The sequence below is a fragment of the Moschus berezovskii genome, chromosome 23, assembly GCF_049115385.1.
Source record: "Moschus berezovskii isolate FMDL1 chromosome 23, NW_MosBer_1.0, whole genome shotgun sequence".
Taxonomy (NCBI): Eukaryota; Metazoa; Chordata; class Mammalia; order Artiodactyla; family Moschidae; genus Moschus; species Moschus berezovskii.
Genome location: NC_142482.1, coordinates 22,940,444 through 22,962,345, shown reverse-complemented (window position 1 = coordinate 22,962,345; position 21,902 = coordinate 22,940,444). Strand labels below are relative to the sequence as shown.

The 21,902-nt window shown below is 51.2% G+C and overlaps 1 protein-coding gene across 2 annotated transcripts in view; it reads right to left on the bottom strand.

The window, feature by feature from the left end:
* The window catches only part of FGD2 (FYVE, RhoGEF and PH domain containing 2), a 28,678-nt gene extending 7,259 nt beyond the window's left edge, over positions 1–21,419 (bottom strand). The window contains exons 1-10 of one of the 2 annotated variants that reach the window (XM_088831137.1): positions 21,241–21,419; positions 20,903–21,122; positions 15,194–15,425; positions 12,315–12,395; positions 11,480–11,628; positions 8,172–8,328; positions 7,832–7,970; positions 7,254–7,312; positions 6,860–7,006; positions 5,392–5,484 (exon numbers count right to left, since the gene is read on the bottom strand). In XM_088831137.1, the coding sequence (XP_088687263.1) occupies positions 5,392–5,484; positions 6,860–7,006; positions 7,254–7,312; positions 7,832–7,970; positions 8,172–8,328; positions 11,480–11,628; positions 12,315–12,395; positions 15,194–15,425; positions 20,903–20,970 (1,125 nt within the window). In that variant the 5' untranslated portion in view covers positions 20,971–21,122; positions 21,241–21,419. The remainder of the gene's footprint in view (positions 1–5,391; positions 5,485–6,859; positions 7,007–7,253; positions 7,313–7,831; positions 7,971–8,171; positions 8,329–11,479; positions 11,629–12,314; positions 12,396–15,193; positions 15,426–20,902; positions 21,123–21,240) is intronic. The other variant, XM_055406894.2, reaches the window with a different exon arrangement.
* Between the last annotated feature and the right edge of the window lie 483 nt (positions 21,420–21,902).

Genomic DNA, 21,902 nt, shown 5'->3' with positions numbered 1-21,902 from the left:
CAAGGCCGCTATGAAGGCTGCCGGTCACAGAGCACTTCGCTGGGCACCTACACATGTTCTCATTTAATGGGCACAACTGCTGAACCCACTGGTCAGTTCTAACACTTAACGGCCACCACGTGTCCCTGAGGGCACTGCCTGTCACTGGCCGCAGTCCTCGGGCACAGCTGAACCCGTGGTCATCTACAGGTTTACAGGGAATATGGGGGCCATGGAACACACTCAATGACGGCACTGGGGTGTGGTCAGCAAAGTCCAGACTGAGAGCGACTCTGCCAGAGAAACGATCTGATTTTCAATTAACAAATGAGAGAAAACTAGGAGAGGGAAGTGTGATAGATGAAAGGCCATGTAAGAAGCGTGTCACAAATGATTCACTCAGATCAGCTGTGAGAAGGCAATTATGAGACAGCCAGGGAAAACCAAGGGATCTCACTGTTATTAAATAAGTGTCATTAGTTTGTTAGATGTATTCATGGTACTGCTGGCATCTTTTAGGGCAAAAAAAAAAAAAGAAAAGAGTTCTTGGGCCTTCACTGGCGGTACTGTCTGAGTTTCCACTGCAGGGGGCAAGGGTTTGATCCTTGGCTGGAGAACTAATATCCCACATGCAGCATGGAATGGCCAAAAAATAAATAAAATAAAATACCTTTTAAAGAAGAGAGCTCCTGTCTGTTACAGAGACATACTGAAGTATTTATAAGTGAAATGATTATGTGTCTGAGATTTGCTCTTAAATAATACATTGGAAAAGGGGACTAGAGGGGGAGTTGCTAAAGAAACCAGTTTTGAGTTGACAAACATCATAACCAGGGGATGAATATATGAGGTACCATTTTCTCCCCTTAAAAGTGTCCATAATAAACAGTGAAAGAAAATCTTTACAGCAATCTTGAGAGGCAGATATTATCACCCTCATTTGGGAGATGAGGAAATGGAGATCAGAGAGAGCAAGAGACCTGCTTGAGGCCACACAGCATCTAAGGAGCAGAATGAAGATCAAACGCAGGGTTTTGGTCCTCAGAGGGGTAAGGTAGAAGCACATCTCTTTCTACTCTACCCCAAAGCCCGGTAAACACAGATGTCTCCCAGGCTGTGTGAAGACAGGGTCATGAAAGGAAATGAAGACACACACCTGGAGCCCAAGGGCCTGGCCTGGAGGAACGTGAACCCACCTGACACTTGGCCCCTCTGCCAGCTCCCTGCCACAAGGTGAGCAGGCGTTGGCACACTTTCAGGCGGCCCACCACTCCCGCAAGAGCATGCCTTGCTCACGTGAGGCCTGGTCTACCCGTTGGGCCCACAGAACCTGTGCGTTCCCTCCAGAAGGGGCCGGATGTGATCTGCTCCTGATACCCTTGACAATGCGGAGGCTCAAAGGGTCTATATCAGGAATCTGGCAAGACTCCATGACTGACTGAGGGAGGGAGAGGGGAGAGGGACAAGGAGGGGAAAATCTAAGGTTTGGAGGCCAGAGCTAGGAAGAAACATGATGCTTTTCATAGAAAAGGGGAACTGGGGAGATCCCTGACCTGAGGGACCACCTCTGCAGGGGTGCAGGATGCAGGTTTCTGGAGGACAGTTCCCCGAGCTGGGCTGTGCCCAGGCTCAACCACCAGACTTGGTGGTCAGGTCGCTGCCAGCCCATGCAGCGCCTTTGTGCTAATTAGAAAAAGACACCCCTTCCTCAAAACACTTTACTGACATCTGTTGGCAAACTGGTGTAACAGTCAAGAGTCTGGTTTGTTGAACCAGAGACTTGGCTGCCATCTGCTGGACAATGAAGTGAAGTGGCGTCGCTCAGTCGTGTCTGACTCTGCAACCTCCATGGACTGTAGCCCGCCAGGCTCCTCTGTCCATGGGATTTTCCAGGCAAGAGTACTTGCCAGACAATGAGAACTGTTTGTATACAACCTGTGCTGGCTGCAGAGTGCTCATCTCAGCGGGGGGGGGGGGGGCGGGTGCTGGTGCAGTGCACAGTTGTCCGTGGAGACGCAGTTGTCTGGGTCCATGAGTACCCAAGGGCCCACACCCCTTCCCTCTTCCCAGGCTGGCCCTGTGCAGAATGGCGCAAAGATAGGACCCAGGCAGACAGGGAGGAAAAGGGGACGACAGAGGATGAGATGGTTGGATGGCATCACCGACTCAATGGACATGGGTCTGAGTAAACTCCAGGAGTTGGTGACGGACAGGGAGGCCTGGCGTGCTGCAGTCCATGGGGTCGCAAAGTGTTGGACACACGACTGAGTGACTGAGCTGAACTGAGACCCTGGGGGGTGGGAATCAGCTGCTGAGATCCAGGGCTCCGTGACACTCAGGAAGGAGGGGGACCAGGGGAGTATGGGCCAGTGGGAGCCGTCATGGTGGCCAAAGACCAGACCTGCCTCCAAACCTCAGACTCAGAAAATGATTCCTGTACAAACGCGGCTGGGTGGACAGCTCTGCTCCTGCCAGGCCCGTGCCATCCAGGAGAGGGCGCTGTGTGACCACCAGAGCACCAGACACGCCCTGCAGTGATTGTGTTCACGGAGACTGGCAGACGCCAGGAACCCCGTGCACACATCCTGAGCGTCAGACACTCTAGGGAACGTATTTATGGATTTCCTCTTTATGACTCTGTTTTGGTCTCTATATTTCTTGGCTTTTCTGTCAATCATTGCCTCTCTTTTTCTACGCCTGGGTCTCTGCCAGTCCTAAGACAGGGCTGCCAGTCTCCAATTTCTCTGTCCATAACTCTCCATAACCTGCCTTTCTCAATCTCACCCACTGCGGCTCCCAGATGGACAAGTGCATGCCCACTCTGGCTTCTGGGACATTCTGGCCACTTCAGTAAGAGAAGCTGGATAAGACAGAGTAGGGGGCTGTGTTCCCCAGACCTCAGGGCGCTGAGGCATGGGGGGTGGGCTGGGAACCTGCAGAAGCTGCCCATGTCCTGCCATCAGCTCTCATCACCCTCAGGCTACACCCCACCCCCAGGCCTTTGTTGCAGCCCCAAATGCCAGGTAATCCAAGTCAGGAGCAGGGGCAAGGCCCTCCTGCAGGGGCTCTCAGAGCTCAGGAGGTCTCCAGGGGCAGAATTGTCCTGCCTTCACCTTGCTCCTGGGGCAAATCCTGGGAGATGTCATGTGGGGTAAGGAGAGGGAAAGGGGAGATGGCAAAGTACTAAGATGGGCCAGATCTGACCTCTGGTTCTTCCAGCCCCAGCCACTGGGACTTAGGAGCCATCAGAGAGGGGTGGCCAAGAGGGTTTTCTTCCAATTTCCTCCACTGTGCCCGCAGCCCACTCTATGCTTTGTCCCTCTGGGTTGAAGCCTTAGTAGGAGACAGTGTAGGATGCTGGTTGGATACAGAGGCTCTGGACTCTGTTATATCTGGGCTTGATCATGCAAACGAGGACTTGCTGTGTGACCCCCAAGCAAGTTACTGAATCTTTCTGAAAGTGAAAGTCGCTCAGTCATGTCCAACTCTTTGTGACCCTATGGACTATACAGTCCATGGGATTCTCCAGGCCAGAATACTGCAGTGGGTAAGCCTTTACCACTGAGCCAGCTTTTTACCAGCTGAGCCACAAGGAAGCCCAAGAATACTAGAGTGGGTAGCCTATCCCTTCTCCAGAGGAACTTCCCGACCCAGGAGTCAAACCGGGGTCTCCTGCATTGCAGGCGGATTTTTACCAACTGAGCTATCAGGGAATCCCCAACCTTTCTGGGCCTTTTTTTTTTTTTTTAAATCAGTGTTTAGGTTCACAGCAAAATTGAGAGGAAGGTACAGAGATTTCCCATACACCCCCTGTGCCCATACGTGCACAACCTCCTCCATTAGCAATACTTGCCCACCAGAACGGCACAGTCGTTAGAATCAATGAACCTATCACTATTACCCAAGGCTCATAGTTCACATCAGGCTTCACTCTCGGTGTTGTACGTTCTGTGGCTTTGGACAAATGTGTAATAACTGATATCTACCACTATATAGACAGAGGAGCCCATGGGGTTGCAGAGTCAGACACGACTTCGCAACTAAACAACAGCAACAACCATTATAGCACCATACAAAGAGTTTCACTGCCCTTAAAATTCTGTGTCCATCCCTCCCTTCCCCTAGCCCCTAACAACCACTGATCTTCTCACTGTCTCCATCCAGAGACAGAATGCCTTTTCCAGGATGTCATACCATTGGAATCACACTGTAGATGTACACCATATGTATATATGTAGCCTTTTTAGATTGTCTTCTTTCACTTAGACGAATTTAAGTTTCCTCCATGTCTTTTCATGGGTTTATAGCTCACTCCTTATCACTGAATAATATTTCACTGTCTGGATGTATCACTTTATTTCCTTATTTTTGCAAATGAGATTAACTACAGATATCCTCCGACTGGACACATTTATTTACTGCAGTCTCATTTGCAGACACTGATGGCTGAGAACAGTCTAAACATCCATCAGTAGTGGACTGGTTGAACGAATTACGGTGCATCCACACACTAGGACACTATACGTCTGTGCAAAAGGATGAGAAAGCTCCAAACGGACTGAGTTCCAACCATCTCCAGAATAAGTAGCTAGTTTAAAAAGTCCAGCACAGAATAGTGTATGTGAAAAACACTGTTTATGTGAAACAAAAGTAAGGATGCCATAATGAATACACTACCTCTGGAAGGCCTCACAAGGAGCAAAGGCTGCCTCCAGGAAAGGGAACTAGGGGATGGAGTGCTTATATGTGCAGTACACGTTGCATGTATTTTTCATATATTTTGATTTTTGAATGTGTATTATTTACATTTTTAGGTAGTAAAATTATTATTTTTAAGATTTTTTTAAAAAACTAAAGAAATGCAGGGGATAATAACGGCCCCTCTACATCCGAGGGCTGTTATGAGGGTACAATGGGATGAGGCAAGGCCTAACCCACGGGGACCACTCAGTCAACAGGCACTATTATGGGCTGCTGTCCCTGCTCATTCATGGCCATCTCTGGATGAGGACACATCCAAATCATCAACTGAGCTGACAGTGGAGACTCTTCCTACTCAAAGCTGCAGTACTGGCATCCGCCAGGAGCTGGTCAGAAATGCAGAATCTCTGACCCCACACCAGACCTACTGAATCAGAACCCATTATTTTAACAAGACTCCCAGGGGATTCATGCAGTCATAAAGTTTTCAAGGCCCTAGTGTAGATGGTAGGGAAAGCAAAGTGAAGCTGGGCGCTGGGAAAGACCCTGGACAGGAAGGCTGGGAGCCCGGGTGGGAGAGATCTAAGCCCCATCTTTTCCCCCTTCACACTGCCCCAGACCTGCCGCACCTGGGTTCCTGGACTGAGTCACCGGTCGGCCCCCCCGTTGCTCCCCACCCTCAGTCCGACCCTGGGGGTGAAGCCTTCTTACCTTCATGCCAGCCACATCGATGCGGGTCCTGACCTGGAAGTGGGCGCCCACCTGGATGACCCTGGGCACACAGTAGAGCAGCATGTTGTTGAACTGCAGGAGACATGAGCGGGCGTGTGTGCACGGCGACAGGGGCAGCAAGGACCGAGCGGGTGGGCCTCGCTGGACGCGGGCTGAGCCCCACCGGGCCTCCTGCCCCTCTCGCCATGCACTGGGCCGGCTCACAGGACAACGTAAGTGTGATAAGGAAGGGGCAGTCTAGCCCCACCCCACTTGGGGTGCTCACCGAGGGGCCGCCCGACCTGTGGACTTCAAGGGGCCACAGCAGACTTTGGAGACCTATGAGGCCTTTCTCATAGGTCAAGGGTGGCAGAGGCTTATGAGAGATTTTAGCTCCCTCCCCCAAACCTCCAGGTGGGGTCCTCCAGACCTCCAGGAGACCCCTTGGCTTCCTCACTGCAAACCGGGGCAGTTCTTCCCAGCAGCTAATCTAATTCCCTCCTGCTATGCACCCTCTCAGGTTCCCTGGTGGCCCAGTGGTAAAGAATCTGCCTGCCAATACAGGAGATGTGAGTTCAGTCACTGGGTCAGGAAGATCCCCTGGAGAAGGACATGGCAACCCACTCCAGTATTCTTGCCTGAAAAATCCCATGGACAGAGGAACCTGGCGGGCTACACAATCCATGGGGTCACAAAATAGTCAGACACAATTTAACGACTCAAGAGCAACAGCAATCTGCCCTCTCTAGAGCACAGATTGACACCACAGGTTTTGGAGCCAAACAGACTCGGTTCAGATTCTGATTCTGTGGCTTCCTGGGACATGTCTGAGAACCCCCTCAGCTGGAAATCCCTGAGGCTTGGAGGCAGCATGTGATTTGTCCCAAGTCAAGGCTATGCGTTTTTCCAGTAGTCATGTATGGATGTGAGAGCTGGACTATAAAGAAAGCTGAGCGCCAAAGAACTGATGCTTTTGAACTGTGGTGTTGGAGAAGACTCTTGAGAGTCCCTTGAACTCCAACCAGTCCATTCTAAAGGAAATCAGTCCTGAATGTTCATTGGAGGGACTGATGTTGAAGCTGAAACTCCAATACTTTGGCCACCTGATGCGAAGAACTGACTCATTTGAAAAGACCCTGCTGCTGGGAAAGATTGAGGGCAGGAGGAGAAGGGGATGACAGAGGATGAGATGGTTGGATGGCATCACTGGCCCAAAGGACATGAGTTTGAGTGAACTCCGGAAGTTGGTGATGGACGGGGAGACCTGGAATGCTTCAGTCCATGGGGTCGCAAAGAGTCAGACACAGCTGAGCGACTGAGCCATAGGATAGAGAAGCAGGTTTGTCCCTGCTCTCCTGCAGTGCCGGCCAAGTAGATGCCAGGTGGGCAGGACCTGGGGCCGAGGGTCCATGCCTATGGACTCCCCTCCCCAGTGTGGAGCAAGCTGGCCCTGCAAGCATCCCCTTACCAAGAAAAGGTAGCGCTCCATGGGGCCGCTGCGCCGGAAGGAGATCTTGAGGACAGGGCCCTCACGGATCAGGGTGTTGGAGGGGTCCACTATGTCGTCGTCCAGGCCCAGGCGCTGGTACACTTCCCACAGTTCCTGCAGCCGCTCCTGGGGGCAGAAGGGCCACCGTCAGCCAAGGCCAGGCAAGACCCTGCCTGCTCCTGGAAGCTGGCCTCGCATGGGCAGAGATGGGGTGTGGGGAGGAGCGCAGTAGGGGGCTGGGTGTCGTGGGCAGGGTCAGAGGAGGGGCAGACACAGAGACCTGGGTGGGCTGGCGGGGGCTGAGAGCTGCAGGAGGAGGTGACAGGGCCCTGGGGATGCCCACAGCTCCTTCTCGGAGGACTGGGGTGCTCACCATTTCTGTGATGGCTGCGTTGGAGTGCTGAGCAGCCGAGAAGATCATGTCAAGGGCTTCTGAAAACGGGGCAGGGTCGGAGTCACCCCCTGTATGGGGCTGGTGGCTGAGCAGGAGGCCCCTGAGGCTTAACCCAGTGGCCTCAGAGCCTGCCCTGAGCACCCCAGGGGCAGCCCTTCCCTCTAGCCTGGCGCATCCAGTGTCTGGATGACGGGGGCTGTTTCCCACCCAGGGTGAAGGGATTAGAGGTCCCTGAAAGACAGGGCCGAGGTGGCTGGTTTCTGTGACTTTCACTGCCCGCCGTATCTAGGAGTGAAGGCACGGTTTCAAATCCTAGCTCTGCTTCTTTTTGGCTGTGTGACTTTGAGCAAGTCACTTAACCTCTCTGGGCCTTAGTGTCTGTAGGAAAAAAAAATGACTAATGCTATAGACAATGTCTATGAAGCACAACAATGTTGATGGTTGACAGTCATCAAAACCGTCTTTAGCTGGTGCTTCATAAATTAGGGGAGTGGCTCGAGCCTTCCCAGTGCCGCCCCCCAACCCCCCGCGCCCCGATTCACTGGGGGTGTCCTCACTCTGGGCATCAGCCAGGTCCGGGGCCTGGCCTGGCAGCTTCTGGACGTACTCCTTGAGCAGCAGCTCGTAGCGTGGGATTCTCTGCACAGGTTCCAGCATGTGGTGCTGCAGGGTCAGGCTAGCTGATGCCTCGCTGCTCTTGGGGAGGGAGGGAGGGGAAGAGGAGGAGGGGTCAAAGGGGGAAGGGGCAGGTCAGGCTGCCCCTGAGGGTCGGGGGAGTGGGCAGGGCTGTGGAAGCCGCCGAGCTCGCAAGGTCCCCCAAATCGCTTGGGGAACCAGAGCCACCACAGGCTGCGGGCGGCCATGCAGGGCTCTGCCCCGCGCCCATCCCAGCCTCACCTGGATGCGGGTGATAACCTCCTGGAATGGTGGGGATTTGTCTGTCCAGGTGGCCAGCAGCTCGATGGCTCGCTCGAAGTTCTTGACATACTCACTGTACATCTTCAGGAAGGGCGCCAGCTTCTGGATCACATCACCGATGCGGGGGGTGGTGGTCCTGCCGGAGGGGCATCAGATACTGCTGTCGGTCTAGGGACCTCTTCTCTTGACTGGGTCAGGAGAGGCGAGGCTCCCCTCAAACCAACTCCCCGCAACACAGTTTTTCTGCGGCACTCCTGGGCACAGGTATTGTGGGGGTGTTATCTGGCACAGGTGTGGTTCACCCCTCCTTAAACTGTGAGCACCCAGAGGGCAGATGCTGACCTCTCCCATGGACAGAAGCCCCCTAAAGGCCCAGCACAGGGTCAGGTCCACAACAGGTGTTCAATAACCACCTGATGCTTGTTCTCCTAACAATAACAAGGGCCACATGCCCAGCACTGCCCAAGACATGCTGCATGCCTCATCTCATTTAATTCTTACAACCCTGCGTGGGGCAGGAGGGACAGACAGTCAGTGGCCCATCTTAGAGAGGAGGAAATCCAGGCTAAGAGAGGTAAGAAAAGGTCATTCAGCCCCGGAATTGTTACAGCAGAGCATCAACGATATGGAGCTGGCCTGCCTGAGTGTGATTTCCAACCGGACCACTTACTCCAGCTGTGTGTTCTTGGGCCAATCACCTAGCCTCACTCAGTTCAGTTCAGTTCAGTTCAGTCGCTCAGTCGTGTCCGACTCTTTGCGACCCCATGAATCATAGAACGCCAGGCCTCCCTGTCCATCACCAACTCCCAGAGTTCACTCAAACTCATGTCCATCGAGTCGGTGATGCCATCCAGCCATCTCATTCTCTGTCGTCCCCGTCTCCTCCTGCCCCCAATCCCTCCCAGCATCAGAGTCTTTTCCAGTGAGTCAACTTGTCGCATGAGGTAGCCAAAGTATTGGAGTTTCAGCTTTAGCATCAGTCCTTCCAATGAACACCCAGGACTGATCTCCTTTAGAATGGACTGGTTGGATCTCCTTGCAGTCCAACGGACTCTCAAGAGTCTTCTCCAGCACCACAGTTCAAAAGCATCAATTCTTTGGCAATCAGCTTTCTTCACAGTCCAACTCTCACATCCATACATGACCACTGGAAAAACCATAGCCTTGACTAGACGGACCTTTGTTGGCAAAGTAATGTCTCTGCTTTTTAATATGCTGTCTTGGTTGGTCATAACTTTCCTTCCAAGGAGTAAACGTCTTTTAATTTCATGGCTGCAATCAGCATCCGCAGTGAGTTTGGAGCCCCAAAAAATAAAGTCTGCCACTGTTTCCACTGTTTCCCCATCTATTTCCCGTGAAGTGATGGGACCAGATGCCATGATCTTAGTTTTCTGAATGTTGAGCTTCAAGCCAACCTTTTCACTCTCCTCTTTCACTTTCATCAAGAGGCTTTTGAGTTCCTCTTCACTTTCTGCCATAAGGGTAGTGTCATCTGCATATCTGAGGTTATTGATATTTCTCCCAGCAATCTTGATTCCAGCTTGTGCTTCTTCCAGCCCAGTGTTCCTCATGATGTACTCTGCATATAAGTTAAATAAGAAGGGTGACAATATACAACCTTGACATACTCCTTTTCCTATTTGGAACCATTCTGTTCTTCCATGTCCAGTTGTAACTGTTGCTTCCTGACCTGCATACAGGTTTCTCAAGAGGCAGGTCAGGTGGTCTGGGATTCCCATCTCTTTCAGAATTTTCCACAGTTTATTGTGATCCACACAGTCAAAGGCTTTGGCATAGTCAATAAAGCAGAAATAGATGTTTTTCTGGAACTTTCTTGCTTTCTCCATGATCCAGCAGATGTTGGCAATTTGATCTCTGATTCCTCTGCCTTTTCTAAAACCTGCTTGAACATATGGCAGTTCATGGTTCACATATTGCTGAAACCCGGCTTGGAGAATTTTGAGCATGACTTTACTAGCGTGTGAGATGAGTGCAATTGTGCGGTAGTTTGAGCATCCTTTGGCATTGCCTTTCTTTGGGATTGGAAGGAAGACTGACCTTTTCCAGTCCTGTGGCCACTGCTGAGTTTTCCAAATTTGCTGGCATATTGAGTGCAGCACTTTCACAGCATTATCTATACCTCAGTTTTCCCATCTGAAAAAATTGGTCATGATGGTAGGCAACCTTACAGGGTTGTCTTTCTAGGAAAAAAATTATTGAAAAAATTTTGATCTATCATAAAGTAAAAAGAATATAATAATGAACCCTTATAGATCCATCAGGTTCCCTGGTGGCTCAGACAGTAAAGAATCTGCCTGCAGTTTGAGAGACCTGGGTTCGATCCCTGGGTAGGGAAATTCCCCTATTGAAGGGGATGGCTACCCACTCCAGTATTCTTGCCTGGAGAATTCCAAGGACAGAAGAGTCTGGTGGACTACAGTCCATGGGGTTGCAAAGAGTCAGACATGACTGAGCATCTAAGTATAGATACATCGCAGGATTTAACAATTGCTAAGATTCTGAAGCTGAAACTCCCATACTTTGGCCACCTGATGCGAAAGATTAACTCATTTGAAAAGACTCTGATGTTGGGAAAGATTGATGGTGGGAGGAGAAGGGGATGACAGAAGATGAGATGGTTGGATGGTATCACCGACTCAATGGACATGAGTTTGAGTAAACTCCAGGAGTTGGTGATGCACAGGGAGGCCTGGCGTGCTACAGTCCATGGGGTCGCAGAGAGTCAGACACGACTGAATGACTGAACTGAACTGAATTGAACTGAAAGATTCTTTTTTCCCAAGAAATATTAAAGGACATGCCAGACATCGTGGCATTTCTTTGGCAAGATACTAATTTCACCACTAAATACTTTCGTGGGTATCGCTGAAAGCAGAAAGGGTTTCTGGCCTAACCACAAGGCCATCATCACACAGTGAGCTGATCTGAAGACTAAGCAAGTTAATAGGTGTGAAGCCCAAGGCAAGGCAAGTAGGAAATCTTCAGTTAGTGCTGGTGGTTTCCACTGCCTCCTAAGTCACTCAGCCTAGTGAGGACCTGATCCATCCCCTTCTCCAGAACACACACACACACGTGCACGCGCACACACACACACACGACTCATTCAAGCCCTTCTCTGTGCAGACAGAGGAAGCCCAGAGGAGTAAAGTCATGGCCACATAGCAAGGGCAGAGACCTAACAGGCCAAACCCAGTGTCCTGGAGGCTGCACCCCGACTTGGCCCAGGCTGCAGTTGGGGGGCCCCAGGGGCTCCTGCTGGACCTCACCAGTCGTCCAGCCGCCGCTGCAGCTCTGGGAGGAAGAACTGTGAGTGGAACTGGTAGATGGAGGAGATGTTGGAGAAGATGAGCCTGACCACTTCCTCAGGGAAGGCCTTGCTGCCACGGGCCTCCTTCAGCAGCTCCTGGAAGAAGACCTGCAGCCGCCACTGGGTCACTGAGCCTGTGGCCGAGAAGGAGCCCCCCACCCCTGACACCAGCCTGGGGGAGACAAACAGAGTCCCGGGGGTTTTGGGGTCCCTCCCCACCCAGCTTCCAGAACACTTCCACCTTCTTAATCTCCCATCATCCTTGAAAAACTCTGGGAAGAGAGACAGGGATTATTCTGGCCACTTTATAGATGGGCAAACCAAGGGACTTGGCCAGAGGCTGGCAGTTGATGAATGTCAGGAATGGGCCCATCTTGTATCTGTCAAGGCCTTGGACTTTACCAGGCTCAAGATCCCACTTCAGTGATTTAATCTTCTTGCCTTAGGGCTCCCAAAGACAGAGTGAAGGTCTAAGAATGGTGAGGACACTGGGAGCTGGGGTGACAGATGAGGATGCTGTGTGGGGCCTGGAAGGACCGGCTGGTGTGGTCTCTGCTCCTGTGAGACCAGGCTAGGTACCAAGGGTGGAATCAGGAGTGGTGCTAATGAGCTGTATCCCGATTTTTGCCCGAACTCCAGTCATCAGTTAAAGGACTAACGCTTCCTAGAATCAGACCTGAGGTCCTAACTCTCAGCTTTTATGAGGTGGGTCAGAAAGGAGAGCAGGGGTAGGTTGAGGACACCCAGGTGCCAAGGAATTGCGGGGCGGGGGGGAGGGCATCCTGGCCACTGGCCTGGTCCAGCAGGTGGAGGCGTGCCACATAGGCCTGCTCGGTCTCTAGCAGCTCCCGGACAATCTTCTTCTCCTCAGGCTCCTGCAGGGAAATAGGGGGGAGAAGGAGAAGGAGAGCTTTGGTCTCCTCTGATGGAAGCAGGATCCAAAGATGCCCCAGTGAGCGTAGCTCCCAGGACTCATGCCATGCTGCAGGTGCATCTGGGTTGGTACTGGGATTGAGAGAATGGGGCAGAGTGAGGCTGTGCCTAAGCCTTAGGAGGTCTGAAGCTTAGACCTGTGCTCCCTCGGGAACAATGAACTACCACATCTAGAGGTCCAGCTGCCCTGAGGGAGAGGCCACTGGGAGAGGAGAGCCCCTGGGACCTCACAGATAGGAAGCCAGGGGCCCAGTCGTGCCAGAATCCCAGATAAGTAAGCTTTCCCGCTGTCCCTGCCCAGACACTAGGCTTGAAAGATGAGCTATCATGAGCTCTTGTTATGGACTAAATTGTGTCCCCAAGTTAATATGTTGAAGCCCTAATCTCCCATGTGACTATATTTAGTAATTAAGTTAACTGATGCAGAGGGTGGGGCCCTAACCCATAAGGACTGGTGCCCTTATAAGAAGAGGGAGGGACACCAGAAGAGCATGTGTAGGAGAAAAGGTTGTGTGAGGACACAGTGAGAAGATGGCCATCTACAAGCCAGGAAGGGAGCCTTGCCAGAAACCAACCCTGCCAGCACCTTGACCTTGGATGTCCAGTCTTCAGAGCTGTGGGAAAATGTATTTCTGTTGTTTAAGTCACCTGTGTGTGCTAAGTTGCTTCACGACTCTTTGTGACCCCACGGACTGTAGTCCACCAGGCTCCTCTGTCCATGGGATTCTCCAGGCAAGAATATTGGAGAAGGGTTGCCGTTTCCTTCTCCAGGGGATCTTCCTGACCTTAGGGATCAAACTCACATCTCTTACATCTCCCGCATTGGCAGGTGGGTTTTTTACCACCAGCACCACCTGGGAAGCTCTTTAAGTCACCTATACTGTGCTGTGCTGTGCTTAGTTGCTAAGTCATGTCTGACTCTGTGACCACTATAGCCCGCCAGGCTTCTCTGTCCATGGGAATTCTCCAGGCAAGAATATTGGAGTGGGTTGCCATGCCCTACTCTGGGGATCTTCCCAACCCAGGGATTGAACCCAGGTCTCCCACACTACAAGTGCATTCTTTACCATTTGAGCCACCAACGAAGCCCAAGAATACTGGAGTGGGTAGCCTATCCTTTCTTCAGGGGATCTTCCCAACCCAGGAATCAAACCAGGATCTCTTGCACTGCAGGTGGATTCTTTACCAACTGAGCTACCAGGGAAGCCCTTAGGTCACCTCAGTTCAGTTCAGTTCAGTTCAGTCGCTCAGTCGTGTCCGACTTTCCGCGACCCCATGAATCACAGCACGCCAGGCCTCCCTGTCCATCACCAACTCCTGGAGTACACTCAAACTCATGTCCACAGAGTCAGTGATGCCATCCAGCCATCTCATTCTCCGTCGTCCCCTTCTCCTCCCACCCCCAACCTTTCCCAGCATCAGAGTCTTTTCCAGTGAGTCAACTCGTCGCATGAGGTGGCCAAAGTATTGCAGTTTCAGCTTTAGCATCAGTCCCTCCAATGAACATCCAGGATTGATCTCTTTTAGAATGGACTGGTTGGATCTCCTTGCAGTACAAGGGACTCTCAAGAGTCTTCTCCAACACCACAGTTCAAAAGCATCAATTCTTCGGCGATCACCTTCAAGTCACCTAGGCTGTTCTATTTTGTTACGGCAGCACAAGCTAAGTGAAACCAATCCCAAGTGAGACCAACTTGAGAAAAACTATCCAATAACATTCCCATCAACCCACAAAACTGTCAGAAACAGTGAGCTGCTTGGCCACTACATTTTGGGGTAGTTTGTTACACAGCAAACGATAACCAGTAGACATAGAGTGGACCACTATGATCACATCTCCATTCTCTAAATGAGGAAACAAGTACAGTAGGGTCACAGAGACTTGCCCAAGGTCACACAGTGAGCCGAAGAGCTGGGACGTGAACCCTGGTGGTCTGGCTCCAGGGTGCAGAGCATCCTGCAGCCGAACCATCAACCCCATAGACAAGAAAACTGAATCCCAGAAAAGGGAGGTGACCTCCCCGGAACCAGCCTCAGGGCAGGGATCAGCGCTGACCTCTATTTCTAGTCAGCAGTGTTGTCTACTTCAGCAGGTAACCTGAGGCCACACCTGGCAGAGGTACCAGGTCCCAAGTTGAGTGGTCTCAGACAAATTCCTTAAGCTGTCTGAATTTCAATCTCCATGCCTTAAAGATTCCTATAGGACTTCCCAGGCAGTTAAGAATCCACCTGCCAATGCAGGGGACATAGGTTCAGTCCCCGATCCGGGAAGATTCCACATGCTTGGAGCAACTAAGCCTGTGTGCCACAACTACTGAAGCCTGCGTGCCTGGAGCCTGTTCTCCACAATGAGAGAAGCCACTGCAGCGAGAAGCCTGTGCACTGTGACAGTGCTAATTTCTCTGTAGCTAGAGAAAGCCTGTGCACAGCAACAAAAGCCCAGAACGGTCAAAAGTAAATAAATGCATAATAAAAATAAATATATAAATAATTAAAAATTTAAAGAGTCTCCTTCAGCGAGGAGTATGAGAAATAATGTCAGCAGCAGGTTGCACAGTAGGCACTTAATCAAAGGCCATCAAGGGTGGGGGGATGTGAATCTAGCTTTCAGCTGATCTCTGGTCACAGAAGACCCCCACCCACCCAGGGGAAGAGTTGACTCTGGCTGGGAGAGAATGTGTGGGGAGGAGATCAGTGGATGGCCCCCCAGTACCCCACTTCTTCCCCAGCCCTCCAGCACCTGTGTCCCTGAGCCGGGGCAGGTCCTGGGCTGGTAAGACTTCCTCCAGGCTCCGCTGGACAGCTTGTTCTTCAGGGAGCTCAGGTACCTCCTGCTGACAGTCCTGGACCCGGACTCCAGGGCCTCCTCCATGGTGGGCTTCTCCCAGGGCCCTGAGGACGTAGGAGACCTACACCCAGGCTGCTGATGCTCGGCCTCCAGGCCGTGGACTCTGGGCACTGCTCCTGTCATCCTGAGGAGAAGAGAACAGTCAAGAGTAGGGAGAAGAACTTCACCTCTCTGATGGGGATTTGGGGGCAATTAAGGCAAATGCGATTGGAGGGACTGATGCTAAAGCTGAAACTGCAATACTTTGGCCACCTCATGCGACGAGTTGACTCACTGGAAAAGACTCTGATGCTGGGAAGGGTTGGGGGCGGGAGGAGAAGGGGACGACGGAGAATGAGATGGCTGGATGGCATCACCAACTCTGTGGACATGAGTTTGAGTGAACTCCGGGAGTTGGTGATGGACAGGGAGGCCTGGCGTGCTGTGATTCATGGGGTCGCGGAGAGTCGGACACGACTGAGCGACTGAACTGAACTGAACTGACTGAAGGCAAATGCGAAGAGCAGACTCATTGGAAAAGACCCTGGTGCTGGGGAAGATTGAGGGCAGAAGGAGAAGGGGGCGACAGACGATGAGATGGTTGGATGGCATCACCGACTCAATGGACAGGAGTTTGAGCAAACTCTGGGAGATAGTAAAGGACAGGGAAGCTTGGCGCACTGCACTCTATGGGGTCACAAAGAATCAGAAACGACTTAGCGACTGAAAAGCAACAAAATGCAAATCAGAGTTGTTCATGCCCTCTGAATGTCTGGCACGCAGAAAGGATTGACAGAGACGTCTACTTCTCTCCCAGAAACCTTTTTTGGGGTAACTCCAGTCTTCAAAATGAGTCAGCATAGACTGTGTCTTGTTTTCCGGGGAACCACACACTTCCCTGTTTAAAATGCAGTGAGGAACCCTTCCTTCTGCACATAGAGGATTCTTTTTTAACTTTTTATTTTGTATTGGTGTATAGCCGATTAACAATGCTGTGATAATTTCAGGTAGACAGCAAAGGGACTCAGCCATACATATACATGGATCCATTCTCCCCCAAACTCCCCTCCCATCCAGGCTGCCACATAACATTGAGCAGAGTTCCCTGTGCTATACAGTAGGTCTTTGTTGGTTATCTATTTTAAATATAGCAGTGCGTACATTTCAATCCCAAACTCCCTAACTCTCTCTTCACCCTGCCCCTCTCTTCACCCTGCCCATCCCCCTGGCAAGGATAAATTCATTCTCTGTGAATCTGTTTCTGTTTTGTAGCTAAGTTCATTTGTACCATTTCTTTTTAGATTTTGCATATAAGGGGTGTCATACAATCTATCTCCTTCTCTGTCTGACTTACTTCTCTTAGTTGCACATAGAAGATTTTATATGCCCTCCCAGATCACCCTCGCCTGTGGACCTCACCCCAGTTTCAGTCTCTCTATAGCAGAATCCCCTAAAACCCTAGTAACTGATATACTGAGGGAAGGTAGGAGCCATGGAACACTCTAAAGGGAGGGTAGAACTGATAAAGCTGGGACTTTTCAGTGGGATCCTAAAAGACGATGCCGTGAAATTGCTGCACTCAATATGCCAGCCAATTTGGAAAACTCAGCAGTGGCCACAGGACTGGAAAAGGTCAGTCTTCATTCCAATCCCAGAGAAAGGCAATGCCAAAGAATGCTCAAACTACCGTACAATTTCACTCATCTCACACGCTAGCAAAGTCATGCTCAAAATTCTCCAAGCCAGGTTTCAACAATACGTGAACCATGAACTTCCAGATGGTCAAGCAGGTTTTAGAAAAGGCAGAGGAACCAGAGATCAAATTGCCAACATCCGCTGGATCGTAGAAAAAGCAAGAGAGTTCCAGAAAAACATCTATTTCTGCTTCATTGACTATGCCAAAGCCTTTGACTGTGTGGATCACAATAAACTGTGGAAAAGTCTGAAAGAGATGGGAATACCAGACCATCTGACCTGCCTCTTGAGAAATCTGTATGCAGGTCAGGAAGCAACAGTTAGATCTGGACATGGAACAACAGACTGGTTCCAAAGAGGAAAAGGAGTATGTCCAGGCTGTATATTGTCACCCTGCCTATTTAACTTACATGCAGAGTACATCATGAGAAACGCTGGGCTGGAGGAAGCACAGGCTGAAATCAAGATTGCCAGGAGAAATATCAATAACCTCAGGTATGCAGATGATACCACCCTTATGACAGAAAGGGAAGAAGAACTAAAGAGCCCCTTGATGAAAATGAAAGAGGAGTGAAAAAGTTGGCTTAAACTCAACATTCAGAAAACTAAGATCATGGCATCTGGTCCCATCACTTCATGGGAAATAGATTGAGAAGCAGTAGAAACAGTGGCAGACTTTATTTTGGGGGGCTCTAAAGTCACTGCAGATGGTGATTGCAGCCATGAAATTAAAAGATGCTTACTCCTTAGAAGAAAAGTTATGACCAACCTAGACAGCATATTAAGAAGCAGAGACATTACTTTGCCAACAAAGGCCCATCTAGTCAAGGCTATGGTTTTTCCAGTAGTCATATATGGATATGAGAGCTGGACTATAAAGAAAGCTGATTGCTGAAGAATTGATGCTTTTGGGGAGGGATGGGAAAAAAAAAGAATTGATGCTTTTGAACTGTGGTGTTGGAGAAGACTCTTGAGAGTCCCTTGGACTGCAAGGAAATCCAACCTGTCCATCCTAAAGGAAATCAGTCCTGAATGTTCATCGGAAGCACTGATGTTGAAGCTGAAACTCCAATACTTTGGCCACTTGATGCAAAGAGCTGACTCATTTGAAAAGAGCCTGATGCTGAGAAAGATTGAAGGCAGGAGAAGGGGACAACAGAGGAAGAGATGGTTGGATGGCATCACCGACTCAATGAACATGAATTTGAGTAAACTCTGGGAGTTGGTGATGGACAGGGAGGCCTGGTGTGCTGCAGTCCATGGGGTCGCAAAGAGTTGGACATGACTGAGCGATTGAACTGAACTTTCAGTGGGAACTCTGCCCTCCACACCTCTCAGTTTAGTTCTGTTCAGTCGCTCAGTCATGTCCGACTCTTTGCAACTCCATGGACTGCAGCATGCCTGGCTTCCCCGTCCATCACAAACTTTCGGAGCTTGTTCAAACTTGTGTCCATCGAGTCGGTGATAAAAACCCAGCCTAGGGTCAGTTTCCTTCTCCCTCCAGGGATAAGCTTTCATAGTGTAGCTTTCTTATCCTACGTACTGAATCTGCAGACCAGTTAAATTCTTCAGATAACAGAGGTCAGCAGCAAGGAATATATCCAACGACGTACAATGTGCCCCATTCCCTTCAGTGTGGAAAGGCTTGTGGTGACGGTACAGGGTGGGCACCCTTATAAGAAAGGCAGACTAGGAAATGGAGGACCAGACAGGTAAAATAATCTCCAAAACTCTGTGACAAAGTTTTTCATTACCTCCATTCTGCAACTAGAGAAAGAGAGGATCTTGCAGCAGGACGGGGGCAGAGGTGGGATTCAGATCAGGCTGGCTGGCTCCTGAGTCTGAGCCCTAAACTGCCCCTCCCCATGTGAGTCAGGGAGAAATAGGTGCAGAGAGTCAATGTGACTTGCCCCACATCACACACTGGCTGGTGGCAGAGAGAAGATTATGACCCAGTCCCCCGTGGTTCCTCACTGGTTCTTGCACCCCAACACCCGGTTCATAAGCCCCTGGGTCTGCAGTTCATGGAGTTAGCTGAATCTCAGGCTTTCTGTTCTATGTTTGGTTTCAGCTTCTGCATTTCTCCCCCAGTGCCCAGACCAGTTTCTGTTTCCTCTTCACTCTCTCAGTTTCAGATCAGTTAAGGCACTGAAAGACCTCACAAGAAAGCCCAGGCCAAGGCAGCTAGCCTTGGCCCCTCTCAGGAGAGTGAGGGGTGACTCTCACCCTGCTGACAAGACCTCCTCTGATCCCACTGTGGTCAAGGGCTGCCTCCTCCTGCAAGGGATATTTCCAAGGCATAGCACATGTGCTGAGGGTCTCCACCGGGCATTCCTGGTGTGGTGAGTGGGGTTGGTGCTATCTCTGCATACCCCAGGGGATGGTGGTCCTGGAAGGTGGCACCCAGAGCTGTCCGTGGTGCTGAACAGAACATGCTGCGAGGCCTCTGGGAGAGGCGGGGCCAGGTCACCTGCTGAGGAAGCTGAAGGGCCCTTCTAGGTCCCCATGATGCTGCCTCTACCATGAAGCCCACACAGGAGGCTTTGTCTGCTCTGAGTGCCCTCAGCAGAGTGTCTAGGCCCCTCTCAGGATATCTGTTGGTCATGACCTGGCATCATGGTCATTTCATGAGCTTAGCACCAAAGACAGAAGTCTTCTGGGCAGTGATCATTCTTTAGGCTCCTACGTCTGATACAGGTCCCGTGTGATGCTGTGCTGTGCCACCCACACCCCTCAGGACGGAGGCACTCTTCCCCTAGCTGCTGGGAGCATGGTGGCTGAGAGGTTACTGACTGGGTCCCTCCCTGGGAACTGCCCTCTCTGCAAGAGAGAGGCCTCATCTAAGGTCAAGTCCACATTCCAATGACTAGTCCCCGTCAGGGTACAAAGACCTAGCCCTTTGCCTCAACTGGAACAGCCAGAGGGGCCTCTAACTCCAGAACTCTCTGGAACGGGCTACGCCCTCTGGTGAATGCATGGCAGTTCAACTTTTACCTGTGCCCAGTGCTGTCTCCCTCAAACCCAAACCCTCCCCAGTAAACCTCCTGAAGCAAATCTCTATCCCAGAGTCTATTTCCAGAGAACCCTACCTACAACAGTCACAACCTCTAACACAATCCTGGGCTTAAGAAATGCTTGCAGAGTGGATTAATGTCACACACAGACACACGCAATGACCTCCAGCCTGTTCCTTTCAGAAGGAAGCCCTCGCTTTGCTCCTTGCCCATGAACTTAAAACACTTAAACCGCAGCCCCCACCTCTCTGTGCCTCCCCTTCCTCACCTATAATACAGGAACAGAGATTGAACCTACCCCCAGTAGGATGATAGATGATTAAATGAAATAAGTAGCAAACACACTCAGAACACTGCCCCATAGATAGGCTGACCACACGGTCTGCTTGCCTGAGATAGCCTCAGCCTCTCCTGTGGTCCCCTCCCTCCTACCAAAGAGACGTAACGGCATCCCCTTTCAGTTTCAGTGTCCTGGTTTGAATGATAGATTGTATGGTTATCATAGGGAGTAAGCTCTTGATAAGTATTAGCTACTATTTCTGCTGGAGGGATAGTGGGTGGAGTTCTGCAGCCCAAACAGGGCATCTGGTCCACCTACACTCACACACCTGATGACACACGTCTGGACTCTCCCCCACATACCGACACACACACTCTCATCCCTGCCCAGACCTGGTGCCCCAGACAATCTTCCAGGCCCTGAGGAGCCCGTGATCGACGGATGTGGGCACTGTCCGGACAGGAGGTGGGGTCCAGGACAAGGACACTGCTCACTGTCAGGGTTCAAGGCGGCCTCAGGCCTGCTCCTCAGCCAGGAGACTGGGAGGGCCTGGGCTGCCCAAGGGCAGGCAGCGGAGCTCAAGGGAGACACCAGACAGCCCTGATGACCCTCCCCACCTCCACTACCCCATACCTGCTATTCTCAAACACAGTCACCAGACTGGACACAGATGCCAGAGTCTCCTCACTCGCCCCCTCCATCCTGCAGGCCTCCAGGGCAGCCCTCAGCTCCCCTGAAGCAGGGTGGGAGGTCTCCAGCCAGCACACTCAGTCACCCGCACCTGGGGCCACAGGTGGGCTCCAGCATCCTTGGAGTCCTGTCTCTCCCAAAGGCTCAGCAGACCTGCTCCCTGCTTCAGAGAGAAGAAAGAGGAAGTGGTCCCACAGCCACAGCCCTGAAGGGGAAAGGCCAGGGCTCCCACAGAGGGAGGAGCCTGCTTGGGCCCCATCCCTCCCCACTTGAGCGCTGACCTTTGACTCCTGTAGACCCCTGGTTCCAGAAGCCACTCCAAGGGGGCAGTGAGGGGCTAGAGGTGGCTTCCAGAACTGGGCTCTAGGCCTGAGACGCTCACCACTCTGGCCAACCACACTTTCTCTCTCACAAGGTTCCCGGGGGATTTTATTTGGTCCTTTCTCCACAACTTCTTCTCTGCCTCTGACCCTGTTCACTGCTGTAAGAAAACAGCTTCTTTAAATAAAAATAAATCACAAGCCTATTAGGGGCTGGCAGAGAGAAGTAATGTGCTGTTCCTGCCTCCTCCCTCCCTGGGCTTCTCTCATTTTAATAACTGCTGTCTCCACCTTCTTGCCCCAGGGGAAGGCAACTTCCTCCCCGAAACTCTGATGTTAATAATAATGAACACACACTCTTTCTTAGTTCTGTACAAGTATTTTCTCATTTGACACCACAACAATCTTATGAGGTGGGCCCTATTACGACCTCTATTTTACAGAAGAAAAAACTGAGGATCAGAGAGGTTAAGTAACTTGCCCAAAGTCATCCAGTAAGAAACACACAAAAAGAAGTCAGATTTCTAAAGCGGAGGTCAGTGTTCTACTATTCCAGCAGATTTGGTTGGGAGCCTGGATGTCCAGTTCTTGCTGCTCCATCCTTGGGCTTCCCTGCTCCCAGC